Genomic DNA, 20,342 nt, shown 5'->3' on the forward strand with positions numbered 1-20,342 from the left:
GTATATTAAGTGTGGTGAAACAAACACAAACCAACAAATCCAGTATATATATATATATATATATATATATATCTATATATATATATATATATATCTATCTATCTATATATATATATATATATATATATATATATATATATATATATATATATATATATGTATATGTATATGTATATGTATATGTATATGTATATGTATATGTATATGTATATGTATATGTATATGTATATGTATATGTATATATATATATATATGTATATATATATATGTATATATATATATGTATATATATATATGTATATATATATATATGTATATATATATATATATATATATATATATATATATATATATATATATATATATATATATATATAATGTGTATATATTGAAAGTCTCACCTCAGAAAATATATTAAACTGGATTTTTGTTTAAACTATCGCACTTTGTTGCAAAGTTTGAGTACCTTCAAATGTCACGGTGTTGCTTGAGTTTTAACATCATAGCGATCCGTAAATGGTTGCTACTGTATTTAATTATTGGTTAGAGAAAAAGTAAGAATGGTGTAAAACAGGGTTCTCCAAACCGGTCGTCAAGGGCCGATGTCGGTCGTGGTTTTCGTTCTAATCTATCTAGCAAAGAATATTGTTTTTTGCTAAAACATGGAGCACCTGATTGCAATCACCTTTTCACTAGATTGATGAACTATTTATGTTTGGGGGGAAATCCTGGACCCACTGCACGTTGTGGAATAGTTTGGAGACCTCTGGTGTAATGCAGGTATAAAATAATGTTTTCCCCTATCTGGATGGTCTTGTGTACATTTCAGAGCCCAACAGAGCACCAGGAAGGCTGAGGGCGAAGAGCATCTCGGCGTCTGTGGTGGAGGTCACATGGAAGCCTCTTGCTTGGAGCAACCACCGCAGACACATTCTGGGTTATGAGGTCCGAACAATACTTGACTCGGTAGAGGGAGACGGATCGCGTTGCTTCGATTTCTGTATCTAATAGTAGCATGATGCAGTCAGTATATAAACCCTAACTATATTATACTTCTTTACAAAACAGTAACATACTTTTCTCTTCTGCTTTATATTTTTAGTTGCAGTACTGGGGAGTAAAAGAAAAGCAGGAAGTAGCAAGTGTCATTCGGACATTGGGGAATAAAACCTCAGTGCTCATCAGAGATCTTGAAGGGAGCAGTACCTATTTGATATCCCTGAGGGCCTATAACAGCGCCGGAGTGGGTCCACAGAGCAGCATAGTCAATGTCACCACCAAGAAACCTCGTAAGAGCAAATATTATAACATAACTGGTAAAAAAAACATTTTGTCTGTTGGCTGTTGGTGCATGTGTGTGCTCGTATTTGATAATTGTGAAGTTTTTATGTTAGTTTTTTCATTTCATGTTTAATGTCATACCATATTTGATTTGCAAAAAAAACAGTAAATTAATATCACAGTTGCTTTGTAATACAATATACTTATCTCATCCCTCACAAACAAAGCCGACTACTACCTTCCGAGTCACACTGTTCAACTGTTAATGAGAAATATCCTTCATGCTGAGTTGGTTCTGGACTTTAATGTTTATTGATTGGTTGCCTTGTTGTTTTTATCCCTTCACTACCGCCTCTTCTCCTCCCCTCTCCAACTTTCTCCCTCCTACTCTAGCGCCTAGTCAGGCCCCCGTCAAAATCATGTGGAACACATCCAATTCCAAGGTCATCCTGCACTGGGACCAAGTACACGCTCTGGATAATGAGTCTGAAGTTACGGGTTATAAGGTAGTATGTGTGAAGCCTTGCACTTTAACGATAACAAATATTTTTACGGAAATTCACTGCAGTCAGAAACAGAATAAAACAAGCTTGACAGTTGCAAAATATCTCAATGGAATGCAAGGGTAGGAAAAGAGCGGAATGGCTTTTGCAAAGCAAACAGGATAGAAAAAAGGAATCAAAACATTTGTTCACAACTGTTTACCTTATTTTTCGGACTATAACGTGCACAGGATTATAAAGTGCACCATCAATGAATGAGTTTCTATTCACACATGCTCGCACCTGTTTATAAAGCGTTCAAGTGATTAGTACTTTAGTTGTATTTATATTAGTATTTGTTTTCCACATTATATTTATTTTTTTAGTTTTAAATTGCATATATATAACATACTTTATTTATGGTTTTAATCAGTATAATCCACAAAATAAGTTTGAGGTCATTAAGCAGAACCAGAATTCATACTAAAGGTGCACGCACTGTCAATGTTTTGGGAAAAAATCAAAGATTTTAAGTGTGCTTTACAAAAAAAAATATGCCAGTTATATTTATAGAGTATGAAAAGAAAAGCACTTCAAATGATGCAGTGTGAGAAAAACACAATACTGATTTACAGTTGTAGTTTTCAGCATTACAAAATAGTGTCTCATTATGAAGATTCTCTGTGTGTTCTGTGTTCAGTTCTGCAAAAAAATAAAGCCAAAAATATATTCAATGAATGCCTTTGGGGAAAAATATGTTCTCTTTTAAGGTTTTTTAGTAGGCTGTGCTCTTATTAAATCACATAACACAAGTTGTCCCACTTATTTAGCATCATGGAGCACATGAATTTGCCAGGTATCATGTGGGGAAATTATCTATACCTCACTTAAATGGTGTGAAAATTATTTAGGATCTAAATCAGAAAATTTATCACTCTATCACTAGTGTATCAAACAAATATATCGCTAGTTCCTATGGGATAGTAGGTTGCTCATCAGTTAAATGACATTATATAGCTTACTGCACTTTTTCTTTGCAATGTTACTTTTCTTTAGTCTAAGAAGTTCAGATGAACCCAATAAAGTCCCAAGTTATTTTATCACAGTTGATTTCCATGTTCTTTGTTGTGCTGGAAGAAAACCGATTTTGTCTTTTTCCCGTAGGTGATGTACAGCAAGGACAAACACAGCCTTCCAAGTGTGGTGGAGACCAACACCACATCTTTAGAGTTGTCACTGCCTGTCAATGAGGACTATGTCATCCAGATTAAACCTTTCAGTGAAGGTGGAGAGGGCATCAGTAGTCGCCAGATTAGGATCCCCAAGGTGGCAGGTTGGACAGTCTTCCAGTACTAGAAAGCACATCAATTTATTGTTGCTGTTTTTATATATTAGTACAACACACACACACAAACCACGTTTTATGCATGAAGTGGGAATAAGTGAATTTTAATCTAATCTAAATGACACTGTGACCTTTTTTGAGGTCTATTCAGTTGTATGCAATAGCCAATAAAATGGAGGGGGAAAAAGCACAATGGGAAATATGCTACTCATTTTTCTAGTATCCACCTAATCTAAAGATGAAAGTGCCATTTTGCATCATTCACATTTCAGGGGAATTAAGGAATAAATATCTGAATTTTGATAGAAAATCCTATGCATCAAGTATAACAAGAGTTTTGTATCATACTTTCCCACCTCTTCACCTGCAGGAAATACTGGGGTTTGAGAAAATGGGTTAGGGTCAGGGGTTGGGTTTCCCAACAAGAATAAAGCTGTGGCAAACAAAGCTTTCATGTTTAAATTAAGCAGAACAGCAAGTCCAATGAGTACCAAGCCGATCAATGTAAATTTTGTTTACATATTGAATATAAATGTTAAATTCATCATCTCATAAAATTTATAGAAAGTGTTGCACAGGTCCTTTAACTATAATTATGAGAACAAAGCATGGATTGGAATGTGCGAATGGTAAAGTGCTTGTCAGTGATCTTTGCTATGACTGTTAGTATTGCTCAAAATTGGATTTGAGACCAACTTTATTTGAGGAGGAACAAAACAATACAGGCCTATCAAGTTGATTCGTTCGCAATACTGCCGAGGGAAGAGCAGCTTGGTTCAGATGTTTGATTTTCCACCATCCTGTTTGAACAGGTTGATTTTTGTTTTTTTAGTATGACTGCTGATTGGTTTCAAAAGAAGGTAGCAGTTATTTGCAGGGAATTAAAGACATTAAATTTTTCATTGGACTCCTTTGCAAACTGTTCATTTCTAAGATAATGTAAGTAAGCTACTGTTCAAGTACGTATATAAGTAAAGTGCAAACTTTGTGCGGCACACTAGTGCCATCTACTGGTGAAAATAAGAATCTTCATGTACCGTATAGAGTCTATACGGTACACGAAGATTTGTATTTTCACCAGTCTATACCATAGACTTACTGATTGATATACTTGTAACAAGGAAAGATACAATGACTGTACTTTATTAATTTATTAATATTTTTAAATGTGAATTATTTTATCATACATTCAAAATAGTTTAAGTAACAGGCATTTTACAGCTATTTTATTAAACAATTAATTATTTTGTTGACAAACACAAGTCACACAGGGGTGGGCAAACTATTCAAGAAAGGGCCACAGTGGGTGTTGGTTTTTGTTCCAACCTATAAGAGGAAACCTTCTCACCATTCTGGTATCTTAGAAGTGCAATAAGTGGATTGCAGTCAGGTGCTTCTTGTTTCATCAGAAAGGAAACTGTTTGTGTTGGATCAGTTGGAACAAAAACCTGCACCCACAACGGCCCTTGGGGACCGGTTTGCCCACCTCGGCACCAGTCTATTGTAAGAATTATGATTTTCTTTGTAATCATTTAACTGCAAACAACAACTATAAACTACTTTGGTCTGTAAACATTATTAGTTTTAACATTGTATTAATTTAGAAATGTATTTATAATTATTAAAAAATAGTTTGAAAATACAATTATAGTAAACATTTTTGAAAAATAATATTACTAGGGTTAGGGTGTACCTAACCCTGCTAACATTTATTTATTTTAAATGCCCCAAAATAGTCATTTTCTGAATAAAGGGTGAATAACTGTCCACCCTCGAGACCTGAATGGGTTAATGCATTTCTCCAGCTGCATTTATAGGTTCACTTTTAAGAGCCAACCTTCTTTTTATTGTTTTAATAATAGGTCCATTCCAATAAATCCATACTACTTTGAAATTACATTGTAAAGTTTACAGAATTTCCTACTCCAAAAGTAGTACTGCATCATATTTATGCTTATGTTATTTGTCTACAGGATGTGTGAACATCCCTCAGTTTGACATAAACAACTCTCAACATTATTATTTGGGATACAGTGCCTGTATTTGAGCTTATTGCATTTGTAGTTGTCGCTAGTGTTCAGTTGGAAAAAGGTCCATCATATGTGTTTTCTGTGTGTGTTTGTGTTTTTTTAAAGACTCCTTTGCCACAGGGGCTGCCTCAATATCTTCATCGTTTCCTGTGACCAACCTTGCTGCCCTCATCTTCACAGCCAGGACCGTGCTATGACTGTCAGGAAGTTCACACTGCAGCCTAATTTCAAGAGGATGAGCAGGTCAAAGACAAAAGGCCGGGAGCCTTCTCTTAACTTTATCCTGTCTCCCACCCGCCTGCGTTTTTCTTCTCCTCTTCTAGCTACAAAGATTGCCTTGTGAAGATTCCGTTTCATGCTGTGTTGAGGAGTCATTGAAAGGAACTGGCCTTTTAAGAAGTGGCCCATATGTGACAGGAATTGACCTACAGCTGTTGTGGACGTGTTTTGTTCTTTCCTCACTTCTGATATATGGATAGTGTCATGTATTGGGAGTTATGTACTCGTTGACTTTTCCTGGATTTTTCCCTTTCGGCGTTTCGGAAAAAGAAGTGATTTTCTAAGTGACATTCTAGGTAGGAGTAGTTTAGGAAGCTACTCCTCTTACTCCATTCGGACTGTTTTGGAATGCAAAAAAAAAAGAAGAACAACAAACTTGCTGATCCCTGGGAGAAAAAAAAGGAGTCCTTTGCTTTGTGACAAGCTCCACTTTAGGAACTTTGTGACTAAACCTAAATTGTATTCATGGTTTTATGTTTTCCAGCTGCATCCCATCTGCCATAAAACAGTTGAACCAAAGCTGTGAAGAATAAACGTGACAAGGCCAAACCTGCTCATTGTGCGAGCCCTGGTGAATCAGTTTCTTACCTTGCTCCTCCATTTACCCTCCTCCTCACCAAGTGCATAATATCAGCACGCTGAGCGTTGTATACTCGATGTATGGAATCCTCAGGTCCCATTTGAGCCTTAAGTCTTCTATTAGGATCCATGTTGTGGTAGTTTTTCAACATTTCTGTTCATTTATTCTCCTACTTTGTTTCTCCACAACGTATTGTATATTTTACATTCGTTCAGGCAATGTGGGCTCAAAAGAACACACCTTCCTCTTGTCTTTCATCATGAGAGACTTGACTTTATCTGGGTTGCTTCCAGAATATAGATTATTTGTCATATGCTGTTATCGGTTTAGATTGGCTAATTTGATGGATGTTCAGATGGTTCAACAAGCTTTTAATAAAAAATGATGCCATTGTCCGTCTTGATTCTTTTTTTTCTCCCTTCTCTTTTTAGTAGCAATGATACTGAATTGTAGATTATTGTTTGTTGTGTTCTTTACGCAACCAAAATGTCCTTTAAGCCCTTCCAAGGCCCTCAATTATTTTCTCTGCACAAGGACTTCATGAAAACGCTGTTGACCCAAGACCAAATATTTTCCTGTTTAATTTAGGTGCGGCGTATATTCTAATTTGCCTTATAGACAATAAAAGTAACTTCGATTTTCATGAGAACCGTAGCAACATTGTTCTACAGGAAAACAAGCAGCAGTCAAGGTCCTGTCCTGTTTATTGGAGAGGAATGCAAGTACAATGTACAGCAAAGACACGGCACGACAAAGAGATGAAGCTGCAGTGGAAGGAAGACTACAGACTACAGAGGGCTCCATTATAGGGGTCAATTTAAGTCCAAAAGGTCCACAGCCTCTGCAGTGCTCTCGGGTGGGACAAGCACGTTTCCGTCACGTGTACAAGATGATCCAAGATGATTTACGGTAAGGTGACAAGTTCATATGCACTGTGTTTATGCATGGTTAACCATCTTTATGTTGCTTGGGCCCTTTATTGTCCACTGAAACCATGGCAAGCACCTCACATCTTCACTGACCTTTGACCGGTTAAAGTCACTACAAGGTATTTGACTACTTTGTTTTTGGGCCCTCTTGCAAATTGTTTACAGGAAACATAGAGGTGCTACACTAAACAAGTAAATGCTTCACTTTTCTTAAGAGTACAAACAAAATGTTCAGTACAATAATACAACCTTGGCAACCTGGCACTGGAGCAATTACATTTCTAGTTAATACAAAAAAGTATCACACGTTATCTCATTTAACTGATCACTGGCACATTGCACATCTGAACTGTCAAAATTAATTATAATCAGAGTGCTACACTTTGCAAGACAAATCTTGCGGGAACAATCTTGATGATGCTAATGAAGCACGGATAAAATATGGAACTGCAAATTGGTGCATTTTGTTATTGTCATTATTATGGTCGAGAGAAAATGTATGCTCTGAATAATTAAATTGTATTGATTAGTTGAGGTGGAAAGGATAGGGTATACTATCTCTGCCATCATTGAGTGTTGGCATTACGAATCCTGGTTAGTCTGCACCTTATTTTGCGTCACACTTTTCATTTCCCGTCAGGAAGTGAAATTTCCTCTTTTACACGTCACACCGCTGATTTGGATTGTGATTAATTAGGCCTTTGTTGTTTCTGTCATTACAACCTCAAATTATTATCATTCACACTGGATTAAATGCATTACTCAATTAAATCCCAATAATGCAAAGACAATGCCATGCAAACATGATCTGAAAGACAGTCGCAGAAACCCTGTGATAAAGTTCATCTACTCACTACACAAATATGCAGTTGAGCTCTTTAGGCTGAAAAAAGAAGGGGAGAAGCTGGGCTCTTTTTTTGACATGCTTGGACTACTGTTTGGAAAGGTGTATTAGTAATTCCTGTTTTCTACACCAAAAGGCAGAGTGTCCATCCAATGTACAATGAATCACACTTCATCAACACTATCCACTACTATAGAAGAATTCAACTCAATTCACACTGCGCGGCTTAATGATGCCACTAGAAGGCATTGTTGTTCTTTTCTGTTTTCAAATTTGTACCTATGAAGTCAGTGCAATGCAGGTGGGACCAGAACTATTCATCCGTTTCAGTAGTCTTAAAAGTTATTAAATGCACAAAGATACACCGCAGGAGGTTTAGGAATGAGGCAATCTACTTCTACATCACCATTCCATGGCCCGTGATGAAAGATGACATCGTGGAGATAAGGGTGCCACCATGGCACAAAAATGAATAGAATCCTCTTCAAGTATAAAAGGAAACATTGTTTCTAGGGCAAGTTATTCACCTTTCCCCCCTCCCTGCAGCATCACCTCCAAAGCATTCTGTTTCAAGGTAATGAAGATATGTCTCCATGTAATCAGAATAGAAGAGATGAGTCAAAAAGAGTTCCTTTTCCACGGGCGGTGTAAAGGGAATCTCATGAAATCAAGACTGTAGAACAAAGAGAATAGAGGTGTAATATACTACATAAAGATCAATACCCGAATACAGTTTGTCACTTAATTTACAGAACAAATGTTCAAATTAAATTACTGTTAGAAAAATATAAGCATGAACTCAACTAAAGAAAGAAATGACATACAATTTTGAAGCAGTATCACTGTCTTGCATGCAAGTTTAAAAGGACCCAAGATGGCCTTTTGTACCTCTGATGCATGCCGTTCCTCAGTGGACGATTCTGTTTCCCTGACAACCACCGCCTTGGTCACCTGCATATCTGGGTGCTGCTGCTTTGCCTCTTGGATTGCGATGAATAGAGCCTATGAGAGCAGAGAGAAATCCTCACAGAGTTGCACACACCGTCTTGAAGAATCACATCACTCAGCTTAATGTTTTGACAGCAGTTCCAGCCTACAATGCCATTTAACATTGTTTCCATCAAAGTGTGCAGTTTACCTGCTCCTGGTCCACGTCGTCGTCCCCTGTAATGATGATCCTTTTTTCAATCCTGGTCTCTGAGTATCCCCCTTTCACCGTCTGCCGTACATACGGCACATTACGCACTCAACACCTTTCAGGATAATCTGCACCTTCCACATCAAATGTAGTCATGTCCGTAGTACATTTTTATTGTTTACCTTAGTAACCTGCGTGGTTGCCGATGTAACATTTTCAGTGACGAGGATGGGAGACCCCGTTCTCTCTTTTCCAAAACTTCCCATATGAACCTGTGAGCGAGGGAAGCAGTTCATGCTCCAAATGTTAACTCACTTACCATTACGGAATGCCATTTAATCTCTATATCCATCTAGTTCAATATATACTGAACTAACACACTCTTTATCCATCATACTTGTAATGCAATATTACACACTGGTAGAAGATTATTATAATAAAAAGACTGTCATGCAAAAATCAGCTTTTAAAACTTAAAGTAGTGCCCCCTTAGGCCAAATGGTGTACAACCCTAAAATGGGCATCAAGGAAATCCCATTGGTAAGGCAATTGAGTGAACAAGTAAAACAACTTGAGCATGCGTGTTACTATAAATGACTCTTTACTAATGACTTGAAGAACTGTGTACCGTTTTGTTGAAAATGATCAAAGATCAAGACAGCACTCACAAATCTTTGAATAGATGTCATTGTCTTTTGCATAATGCATTGTGTTTGCTGGTGCTTGTGCTGTACGTATTTGGAACTAGTACCGAAGAGGAAGTCCTGCTGGTCATACTCACAGGGGACACGTTCTGTCTTGTGGAGTAAGACACTTCGCTCAGGGCAGTCATACTGTTGTCCTGCAACCAAAAGTTTGAGTTCAAGAACCAAAAAGAACTTTGCTTCCCCTCCAAGAATGAAGCTTGCTCACAATAGATTACAATATGTACAGTGCCTCTCAAAAAGTATTCAAAACGCTTCACTGTTTTCACATCTATTTTCCTCATTAGAAATTATATTAAATTTATCTCTTGCCTAGAAAATCTACAGACAATTCCCCGTTATGATAATCTGAAATCATTTTTATTATTATTTTATTTTCTTTAATACATTTGGAGGAAAAAAATCACAATGTTATAGTGGGGCTGTAACATAATTAAATGTGAAAATAGTAAACTGTATTTTCTGGATGCCTTAATTGCCATGACATCAAATTATTAAATTATACATTTTTTTGGTTTTTCTCATTACATGAAATATTGACTAGGACAGCCCCACTGTAAGGCAGACATGCTAAATACTCAGCACTGTGCTGACCCAGCCTTTATGGATTTGATCTTTTGATCGCTTTGCAGTAATCCCGACGGGGAGGAAGAAATTTATGAACCCACCTGATCTGTGAACTCTACTATAGTTGTTGTGACCTCTGACCCATTGGGCTGGGTCTCTGTCCTGACGTCTGTCTTCCTCACTGCAGCGATGACATCGCTAGCTTCCCGACTCTGGGATGTGGTGACAGGGACACGACTGGCTTCTCTGTGTAACTGCTCCTTGTCCACTGAAGATGAGACCGGTACTGACCTCTTTGGCTTTTTAGGCACTACGGACTTGGGAAGAGAACACAGCACAAAATGTTGTCGTGTACACTAAACAGATTGCAAAAGCTCCATGAACGCAGTTTTTATCAACTTTTTTTTCTCTGGCTTTGAGCCCTGTGTCTTTTAGTCCAGTATGGCTAATTTATGGATTTTTATAAGGGATGAATATTCCATAATACTATGGCAATACAGTCGGTTTAGACTCCAATGTGACCTACATAGCCACAGAGTAAAAAAAAACAATTACATTCATAACTATAAAACTCTAAAGGCTTTTAAACTTTTTCAAACTGATTAATATTTTAAAAAATACAACTTAGATGTAAATCAGAAAGAAAATGTGTAATCTACCTGCACATCAGGCCGCTTGGGTTCCATCCGGACTTCTTCAGCCTGGATGTGTTTAGCTGGAGGACTATCGCCTGCTCCTTTGGATACAGGAGTCGCAGAAGCCAGCGGAGGTGATAGCTCGGATGGACCTTGTTGTTGTAAGAAATCAATACCAAAGCGCAGGCCCCCATCCGGCGATAAATCCCGCTCGCCCAGTTCGGACATGCCCCGGGAGAACTCTTCCATCCCTGTGTGCAGGTCGGTGAGGACGGTGAAGTCGACCTCAGCCTCCAAGCTGGAAGTGGAGCTGACAGTGATGCTGGAACATTTGCGCTCGATGCCCAGGTGTGTTTCCTTCAAGTAAGAGATGTCGTGGTCCTGGTCGTCCTCGGACACTGACCCCAAACGTCTCTCCCAAAGCCCCCGCTACAGAGAGAGTCCACAGTATCTCAGGCATTGCCCTGCACCGCAGGTGATGAAAAACTCACTAACCTAATTTCTCAGCATAACGTATAATTGCGCTAGGTTAAAGACTATGTAGGACTTTGTCTCGCTACTCTTTTGGTAGATCATTCATATGATTCTTGTAATATTGTTGCAAAAAAATATCAGGAAAAGACTACTTTTGTGTACCTCACTCAATCTTGTTTTCATCAAGCAATCAAGGATTTTTTCCTTTGGATTTGTATCCATTGTATGAGACATTTTCAGAATTGCTTAGTAAAGAACAAGGCAAATACATTTAGCCTGAAGTGAACAGATTTACAATTAAAAAAAAATAAATATAGTCAAGGTAACAGTATTCTCATCAAGTCTCGGCTAGTGTTTTATTGTCATAATTGTCAGTGATGATCCCTAGTTTTGATGCTGATGAGTAGAATAATCAAGTGAAGCTAAGCAATATTAAGAATGACAATTTTAAATAATTAGATGTGTGAAATGCATTAATGGCTGTATATAATTACTGTACTTACTAGTCACATCCCTGCTCGAGTGTGTGGTACAAAGTGCTGTTTTTAATGTAATGTGAGAGGAGTAACTTTCGGCTAATCGTTTTATGAGGATGAATAATATTAAAATATTATATTTCATCTGGGCTGAGTGGTTAATAAAGATTTTATGATAAGAGCAAGAAACAGAAATAATATCAAGTATAGTGCTGAGTGATGACTCACCGAGGAATCGCTGAGCGGTTCCTCATGAATGGAAGGAGCCGGTGGGGTCTCCTACAAAAAAAGAAATAATCACAAACATTATCATAAGGGTGACAATGAATCAAAACCTTAAAATTCACTCAGATGACTTTCTACCTAATGGCACCTAAATAATGAAATTTCATTAGCACAATGAGCGCAAACATTATTTGTGACAGTTGAAGAAGTTTGCAATGTTCTCTGTTGAGTTTTTGTATAATACATGATAGAGTAAGTCATCCCCTGAGGCTTCTTAAACTGGAAAACAAACACACGGGAGAAATCCTCGTTAAAGTTATCGTCGGAAGCATGCGGTCTATTTCAGTTCAATAAAATACAATGCCATGCATTGAACCTTTCCACTTTTTATTTCAAAATGAAGGGAAAAAAACATCTTTGGGGAAAGTGTTTTTATTGGGAAATGGAATGTATGAATGCCTAAACCCAGAAAGGTTTGGCAGCTCTGCAGCCTTTTACTGTTTCATTAAAGTTTTTACATTGTTTCGCTACAGAGATGCCAAGCAGGACATTTTAGTTTCAGGGCCATTTACCAATAAAGTTTGACGAAGGAATGATTGGAAAAAGTCTTGCGCTTCTTGCAACAGTAGCCACCTTAGTCATGTGAAGATGTTGGAAGGATTAGCGTTAAGTTCCATTCTTAAATGGTCAAGCAGATGTCAGGCATTGCAGAGGGCAGCAAAAGGAAAGCAAAAAAGATTGCTGGACGGTGGACAAGATTTGAGTCGATCAATGGCTTTTGCTTTCTCTATCACATGAGTTCGGAAGGATGAGCGAGTGATTTCAGTTGATTTTGGAGATGGCAAACACAAGATTTGCATGTCATTGCGTCAAGCTCATGCAATGTTTGACTTCCCCGTGATGGGCACACAGATGTTGGCGGATGTTTGGTTTACCGCTTGCTTTTTCTTGGCGGCGTCTTGGTTGGTTCTGTAGTGGATGTGGCTGCAGTCAGTGTTGTTGTGGCGATCCCTAGACCACTGCTTTTTTAGAGGAAGTGTTCGTGGGGGAACTGTTGGTAATCGAGACAGGAGCTTCTGTGCGTTAAAGTCTGTGTTATTTTCATCATCTTCGTGTAGCTCACCACTTGTTGATGTTGTGCTTGCTGCACCCCTGGATTCTGTCACGTCCTGCTCTTCATGATGCAACAGTCCGGCCCCGCTGTGGTATTTTACAATTGCTGAGTTATCGTTGACTCCTTCTGTGGCGGAGCGCAGGCTATCATTAGCTTCTAATATCTTTGTTTCATAGAATTTACTGTCTGATTGTATTAATCCTAAATCCCCAATGAGGTTCCACTCTGATTGGTTTTGAGTGTAAGAACAGGCTTTGGTGTCTTTGCTCAATGATTTTTTTGATCTCTGTGGCTTTAGAGGAACCACTTTAGTAGATTCAGCATGGTCAGAATTCAAAGATTTGCTGATATCTTCAGGACTAAGACCTTGCATTTTTTGTGTCTCATTTGATGAGTCTCTTTTTTCCTCAGAGCCAGAATCCAGATTTTCTGAGAGCGCTTGAGGCTGGAACTGGCAACACTTCACATCCATGCTCAGTGTTTCATGTCTTTGTTTTTCCTTTTGAAAGCTGACTCCATTTTCATGAATGCCATACTTTGTTAATGCAGAACCATGGCCATTATTAGTGGTGAAAGGAGCATCCAGAGGGTTTCTTGCGGTTAGTCCCATTGCTCTTAAATTGGTTTTAGGATGTAGTGCAGTTTGAAAGTTGAACGTTTCCCAATTTTCCTCAGCCCAAGGTACGACCATCAACATGTCTCCAGCCACATTAGAGGCAAAATTCAGCATTTGTCCATTAGCTTCCTGCTTGTCAATCAAATTGGCTTCACCAGTCGCCTATGTTGACATAGAGTAAACAATTTGTTAGCCTAGCGTGAAACTCCCATGTTACCCAATGAAACAATAGAAGGGATTCAAGACAAATCAATGGGCAATGCAAAACACATCATAACTCTAATATGTCAAGATGTGTTTTTTTTCACTTGTTTTTTTTCCCGTCACTAAGTCATATTTGGAATGGCTACATGAGACTTGGACTCCTGGCCGAGCCAAAAGGTCCCAACAGTAATGTCATGATCTGGGAAACAAATCTCTTTCTTACAGGTTTGCGTTCTGGGGTTCCTCCAGGAGAAGTAGCCGAGCAGGTACGTTTGTCCCTCTGGGTAATCTTGCTGTTGGGCTGTCTCAAGGCCCTCTTCAGCTCATTGATACTGGCCTGGTGTTTCTGAAGGACATCTTCAGGCTTGTCCAAAAACTGCTGTTCACAAAGTGAGAACACACAGTGGAGGGAAAGGCAAAGAGATAGAGGGATAAACAGCAAGTTAAAAAAAACAATGTTGAAATTGATCCCCCCTAAGCAAAGATGTTTTCCATGCAAGAATACACATCTTTGATTTGGTTCATAATTTATTTTTATACCATTGACAAATTTGCATTTAAAAAAAAATGTGTTTCTTTATTGGACTGCTTGAAAAAATGTGTCTTTCTTACCAATAAAGATACAAGTGCTAAAAGATGGCCAATTAATTTTTGGGTAAAGCACTAAATCTGAGAATGTCAATTGTGTCCATATAAAATGGCAGATATAATCTAAACATTTAATTTTGTTGTTGCTGTTGACTCCGTTTTTTTTTTCTTTAAAAGTAATCATTAGTGATTACCACGCTTTTTCCTAGATTACTCTGTTTCCAAAACTAAGGAAAGTGCCACATGAAATGAATAGTTTTGGTGATCTTCAACTATTTGCATATAGCAGCACAGTGGCTGAGTGGTTAGTACGCCCAAATTCTGAAATAATGTGGTTCAACCCTGGGATCTGGCCTTCCTGGATGTAATTTGCATGTTCATTTCATATCCAACCCATTGTTTCCAATCCTAGAGGGTCAGTCTAGTTACTAGAATACTTGAAATTGTTTCTACAAAATGATAACGTTCACCCTCAAATACTAGATTCTAGTATGAGGGTGAACATTATCATTTTGTAGAAACAAATTCAATTCCAGACGCTGGTGATGTATGAAGGCCTTTAGCTTATTTGCCAACTAAAAGACTTGCTACCCGACAGCCTCTAAATACAATCATAGACTTATTTTTCAACTCCTTGGATTGTTAGTTGTTTAAAAACAAGAATCAGTAACAACAAAAAAGATATATTTTAATATATTTAGCACAAATTCATTACGTTGTCTCTTACATGCTATTTTCTCATTTCAACTTATGCCTGTTGAAACAATACACAATGTGACTAATGAAGGGTCTTTTATTATGACTCAATATACAATGGCTTGTATTTGTGATTGATACGCTGATGCAAACGTAAAATGGGTTCACGTTATGTTCTTGCAAGAGAGTAAACCAAAGTACACAAGTAAAAGACAGGCAAATACCTCCTGCTTGGGCCGAGGCATGGCCAGATCCTTGTCCGAGTGGTAGCGAGCCAAGTGAGATGAGGCGTTTTAAGTAAAGCAGAAGATGGTGTGATTTTGTTGAATTAGTTTGATTAAAATGCATGCATAAGTGTAAAAGCATAGCCAAAGAGGAAGGCAGCCAGTCAAATACTCTCACTGTCATAAAGCAATCCTTTCAGTAATGGCCAATTGATTATTTTTATATAAATTTCCATGCTAAACATGAGCACAGAGGTCTGCTTTTACTTCCTAATGCTTTTAAAGCTACATAATAAATGATATTATCTGCGTGTAGCCGAGTGAGCAAGGCTTTTGAATAATTGTATCATTGTGCAGAGGGCTTCACATTAAAAATCTACATTGATAATCAAATATTTAGATTTTTAAAACCTGGCTGTTGGCAAGAAAAGTGTCAAGGGATTAATCGACTAGAGAAAAAAACACTGCCAGGTAAGAGCACTTGAGCTCATATTGTTATGTTGGTAGTGCTAATAAAATAATCTCTGTAATATACACTACAAAATCAATACGCCTTTAGTGGATTGTAACCAAGCCATTACTTTCTCCCTTTTTTTAACAATTGCATCGTGCTGGACCATTTGCACTATTGACAGTTTTGGCTAGGGTATTTTATTAAACAGAACAGACAATATCAGTATACTTCTGAACTCTTGACGTTTGTCTGCTATGCTACACCTGCACATAGCTTTGCCCCAACAGGGACAAAAACTGAACTCCATTCAGTGATGAATGGATCCCGGAGGACATAGAGAGAGAGATGAGAGTTGGCTCTAAAATGAAGCAAAGCGAGAGAGAGGACTCAATTTGAAACGAGAATTTAATCACCTTTACGTGTTCCATGTTTGTTTCGTTATGTATGTAACCTATTGACGAATTAGAGGCTATTATAAAATAGTGAATATTTTTCGTTTCTTTTTTTTGCATTATACTAACCCATCTTTCAGAAAATGTGAGCACTGTCAGAAATGCTTTGATCACAAGAGTACAATTTCATTGAAACTGACACTAAAGATCTCAGTGCCCTCATATTGGTCATTTGAGACTTTGGTCTTCTCTACATTTTCAAACATTTAAAATAAAAGGGAATACAACTATTTAGCTTCTGTAAAACCTTTTTGTTATTGTTGTTTTGTTATTGTGTTAACATTTGTATGATTTGTGCCTTATGCTTAGTGCTGGACAAAAAAAGCTCATATAAGGCTGTTTAACTATTAACAGGTAGGGTTTTTTTTCTGAACCGATAATAACTCAAGGTGTTAAATTCAATTATCAGCATCCGAGCTCTGTGAAATCATCACGTGACTGGAGATAGCATTCACTGTGGGATAGGCCATCATAAAAGAGCAACAGAGTGCAGACACGAGGTGCAATACTAGACGAACAACAGCTACAATCAGTCAGTCGTACACACAGATGCCAAAATACCTCTGGTTTCATGTCTATTGGCAAGGCTGCTTCCTCTGCCTGCAGCAGGAGACAAGCCGGAGGGCAAAAAAAGGTCAGAGGAGGGAGAGGTTAGTGGAAGGGATACTATTAGAGCAGCCAAAGGAGAGAAAACCTATAGAGGCACCTGAAAAAATAAAAGGAGATTTACAAGCGGGGGATCTTTAAACTGTCTTCAGAGATGATGAGAACCAGAGATTAAGTCAAAAGATTAAGAAAATAGGGATGGTGAATACCTATGTCAAACGAAACGGAAGCTGAGGAGGATATGTGCTTTCATGGACCATAGCCTTTGTATGTTTATTGAACTCAATGTAGCTCAATGTAAGTTGTTTTCACCTGTTTTCATCAGCAGACATTATCAGCTTTTTCTTGACTCTTACCTTCAGTTCCAAAGTCTTGTTACATGTTGCGATGCTTGCAGAGCGAATGTAATCTTGATATTGGTGCGACTCTATGTCCTGGTTATTGTCAAAACCATGATCTTGGTCGTGGTCCGGATAGTGGTCTTGATCATGGTCTAAGTCCAGGCTGCCTTCTTGGTCGAGATCTTCTCTGGACATGAACTGTGTTCGCTCACTCAAGCTTCGCTGAGATAATTGGTCCATACTGTTACCTAAAGCTGAAGCTGATTTGGTGCCAATGGAGAGAAAATTCCGTTCAGGGTCAATAATCCATGTAGCCACACTGTAAAGACTCATTTGGCATACAATGATAATTTATTTTATGTGAAGGCATTATCGATGAAGAAATGATGTTATTCATTTTTAGTGTATACATCTTTATAAATTACTGTTTTGACCATGCATAGTATATGTTTTGACGAAAGTTTGGCGACACTCTTTTTCCTTGTCGACGATAATGTCAAATATTTATTCATCTTATTAGACGTGCTTCATAACTGAGCAAAGAATACCCCGAGATTTGGTACAAACGTAAAGCTGGCATGCAAAATGACTTGAATGGCTGGACATCGTAAGGCTTTTTCTTTAAAAAAAAAGGGGTCTATGTAAAGTAAAGCTTTTATTTGTTTAAAAAATAAATACTATGTATATATAGTCAGGCTTTTTTCTTTAAAAATGACCATGTATAGTAAGGCTTTTTTATTTAAAAAAAACGACCATGTACAGTAAAGCGTTTTTCTTAAAAGACGACATAGTGTAGTAAGGCTTTTTTTCTTAAAAAATGACATAGTATTGTCAGGCTTTTTTCTTTAAAAAAACGACATAGTATTGTAAGGCTTTTTTTCGTAAAAAACGACATAGTATAGTAAGGCTTTTTTCTTAAAAAACAACATAGTATAGGCTTTTTTCTTTAAAGACGACATAGTATTGTAAGGCTTATTTTCTTTAAAAACGACACAGTATAGTAAGGCTTTTTTGTCTTTAAAAACGACATAGTATAGTAAGGCTTTTTATTTACAAAAAAGACCATGTATAGTAAGGCTTTTTTCTTAAAAAATGACCATGTATAGTAAGGCTTTTTTGTTTAAAAAAGACCATGTATAGTAAGGCTTTTTTTCTTAAAAAACGACATAGTATAGTAAGGTTTTTTTTCCTAAAAAAACGACATAGTATAGTATGGCTTTTTCCCCCTAAAAAAACGACATAGTATAGCATGGCTTTTTTTCTTGAAAAACGACATAGTAGAGGAAGGTTTTTTCCCTAAAAAACGACATAGTATAGTATGGCTTTTCCCCCTAAAAAACGACATAGTATAGTATGGCTTTTTTCCTTTAAAAAACGACATAGTATAGTATGGCTTTTTTTCTTAAAAAACGACATAGTATAGTAAGGCTTTTTTTCTTAAAAAACGACATAGTATAGTATGGCTTTTCCCCCCTAAAAAACGACATAGTATAGCATGGCTTTTTTTCTTGAAAAACGACATAGTAGAGGAAGGCTTTTTCCCTAAAAAACGACATAGTATAGTATGGCTTTCCCCCCTAAAAAACGACATAGTATAGTATGGCTTTTTTCCTTTAAAAAACGACATAGTATAAGGCTTTTTTTCCCTAAAAAACGACATAGTATAGCATGGCTTTTTTTCTTGAAAAACGACATAGTAGAGGAAGCCTTTTTTTCTTAAAAAATGATATTGTATAGTAAGGCTTCTTTTCTTAAAAAACGACATAGTATAGTAAGGCTTTTTTTCTTTAAAAAATGACATAGCAAGTAAGGCTAAGAGAGTCGGAGAATAAATCTGACTTCTGATTCTTCACCTTCTAGTTGTTGCTGTGGTCCACTGGCAAAATCATTGGGTCAGAACATGAGGCGGGAATCAGGAGTGAGTTCAATTCCACTCGTTGCAATTCTCAAATTGTTTATTGAGGTAATGAAAAGGATAAATACAACTTCCAACTTTACAGTGGTGCAGTGGCAAAGACAATGGGTCAGAACTACAGGTGGACTCAAGTTCAAATCAGAAGTGAGTTTGATTCCACTCTTTGCAATTCTCAAATTGTTTATTGAGGTAATTAAAAGGATAAATATAACTTCCAATCACATCCTTTCAGAAGACACTGTGGTCCAGTGGCAAGAACAATGGGTTGAAATTGAAGTTGGACACAAGTTCAAATCTGGAGTGAGTTCAAGTCCACTCTTTGCAAATCTCAAATTGTTTATTGAGGTGATGAAAATGATAAATATAACTTCCAATCATCTCATTTCAGAAGTCACTGTGGTCCAGTGGCAAAGACAATGGGTCAGACAGACCTCAAGTTAGTGGATTTGACTGCCATGTGGGAGATGGGGTTCGAATCCCGCTCTCGTTTGACTAATCACTACACTAGTAGTTCAGTAAATGGGTAATCCTTTTTTCATTCAAATAAAGACTTAGTCATTTTTTTCAGCAAAACAATATTTCCGGTCAGCCTTCGGCTGACCGGAAGACAGTTGGGAGGGGGGTTCCTGGTGGTGTTCGACAGTCAGCCTTCGGCTGACTGCCGACACCATACAGTTGTTGACTGGCGACACCGGGACGTGAACCCTCGACACCCATGTCGCAGGCAGGTGACTGACCCACTACACCACGAGGCGGCCCGCCTATACATGATTGGAAGTTATATTTATACTTTTCATTACCTAAATAAACAATTTGAGAATTGCAAAGAGTGGAATTGAACTCACTCCTGATTTGAACTTGAGTCCACCAGAAGTTCTGACCGTTTGTCTTTGCAACTGGACCACAGTGACTTCTGAAATGAAGTGATTGGAAGTTATATCTATCCTTTTCATTACCTCAATAAACAATTTGAGAATTGCAAAGAGTGGAATTGAACTCACTCCTGATTTGAACTTGAGTCCACCAGAAGTTCTGACCATTTGTCTTTGCAACTGGACCACAGTGACTTCTGAAATGAAGAGATTGGAAGTTATATCTATCCTTTTCATTACCTCAATAAACAATTTGAGAATTGCAAAGAGT

General features: G+C 37.6%; 2 protein-coding genes across 12 annotated transcripts in view; one reads left to right on the forward strand and one right to left on the reverse strand.

Moving 5' to 3' along the window:
- The window catches only part of cntn3a.1 (contactin 3a, tandem duplicate 1), a 69,458-nt gene extending 63,066 nt beyond the window's left edge, over nt 1-6,392 (forward strand). For 3 of the 4 annotated variants that reach the window (XM_077603520.1, XM_077603513.1, XM_077603531.1), the window contains exons 19-23: nt 830-945; nt 1,103-1,289; nt 1,675-1,787; nt 2,928-3,096; nt 5,244-6,392. In XM_077603520.1, coding sequence (XP_077459646.1) covers nt 830-945; nt 1,103-1,289; nt 1,675-1,787; nt 2,928-3,096; nt 5,244-5,335 — 677 coding nt within the window. In that variant the 3' untranslated portion in view covers nt 5,336-6,392. The remainder of the gene's footprint in view (nt 1-829; nt 946-1,102; nt 1,290-1,674; nt 1,788-2,927; nt 3,097-5,243) is intronic. The other variant, XM_077603541.1, reaches the window with a different exon arrangement.
- A 291-nt stretch (nt 6,393-6,683) lies between these two features.
- The window catches only part of LOC144076020 (band 4.1-like protein 1), a 37,565-nt gene continuing 23,906 nt past the window's right edge, over nt 6,684-20,342 (reverse strand). For 3 of the 8 annotated variants that reach the window (XM_077603553.1, XM_077603586.1, XM_077603594.1), the window contains 13 exons: nt 17,300-17,544; nt 16,899-16,937; nt 15,432-15,461; nt 14,147-14,302; nt 12,925-13,881; nt 11,993-12,043; nt 10,839-11,243; nt 10,281-10,496; nt 9,690-9,749; nt 9,091-9,180; nt 8,909-8,989; nt 8,659-8,772; nt 6,684-8,443 (listed from right to left, as the gene is read on the reverse strand). In XM_077603553.1, the coding sequence (XP_077459679.1) occupies nt 8,438-8,443; nt 8,659-8,772; nt 8,909-8,989; nt 9,091-9,180; nt 9,690-9,749; nt 10,281-10,496; nt 10,839-11,243; nt 11,993-12,043; nt 12,925-13,881; nt 14,147-14,302; nt 15,432-15,461; nt 16,899-16,937; nt 17,300-17,544 (2,450 nt within the window). In that variant the 3' untranslated portion in view covers nt 6,684-8,437. The remainder of the gene's footprint in view (nt 8,444-8,658; nt 8,773-8,908; nt 8,990-9,090; nt 9,181-9,689; nt 9,750-10,280; nt 10,497-10,838; nt 11,244-11,992; nt 12,044-12,924; nt 13,882-14,146; nt 14,303-15,431; nt 15,462-16,898; nt 16,938-17,299; nt 17,545-20,342) is intronic. The other 5 variants (XM_077603556.1, XM_077603567.1, XM_077603562.1 and 2 more) reach the window with 5 other exon arrangements.

This window comes from Stigmatopora argus, chromosome 1 (assembly GCF_051989625.1).
Source record: "Stigmatopora argus isolate UIUO_Sarg chromosome 1, RoL_Sarg_1.0, whole genome shotgun sequence".
NCBI lineage: Eukaryota > Metazoa > Chordata > Actinopteri > Syngnathiformes > Syngnathidae > Stigmatopora > Stigmatopora argus.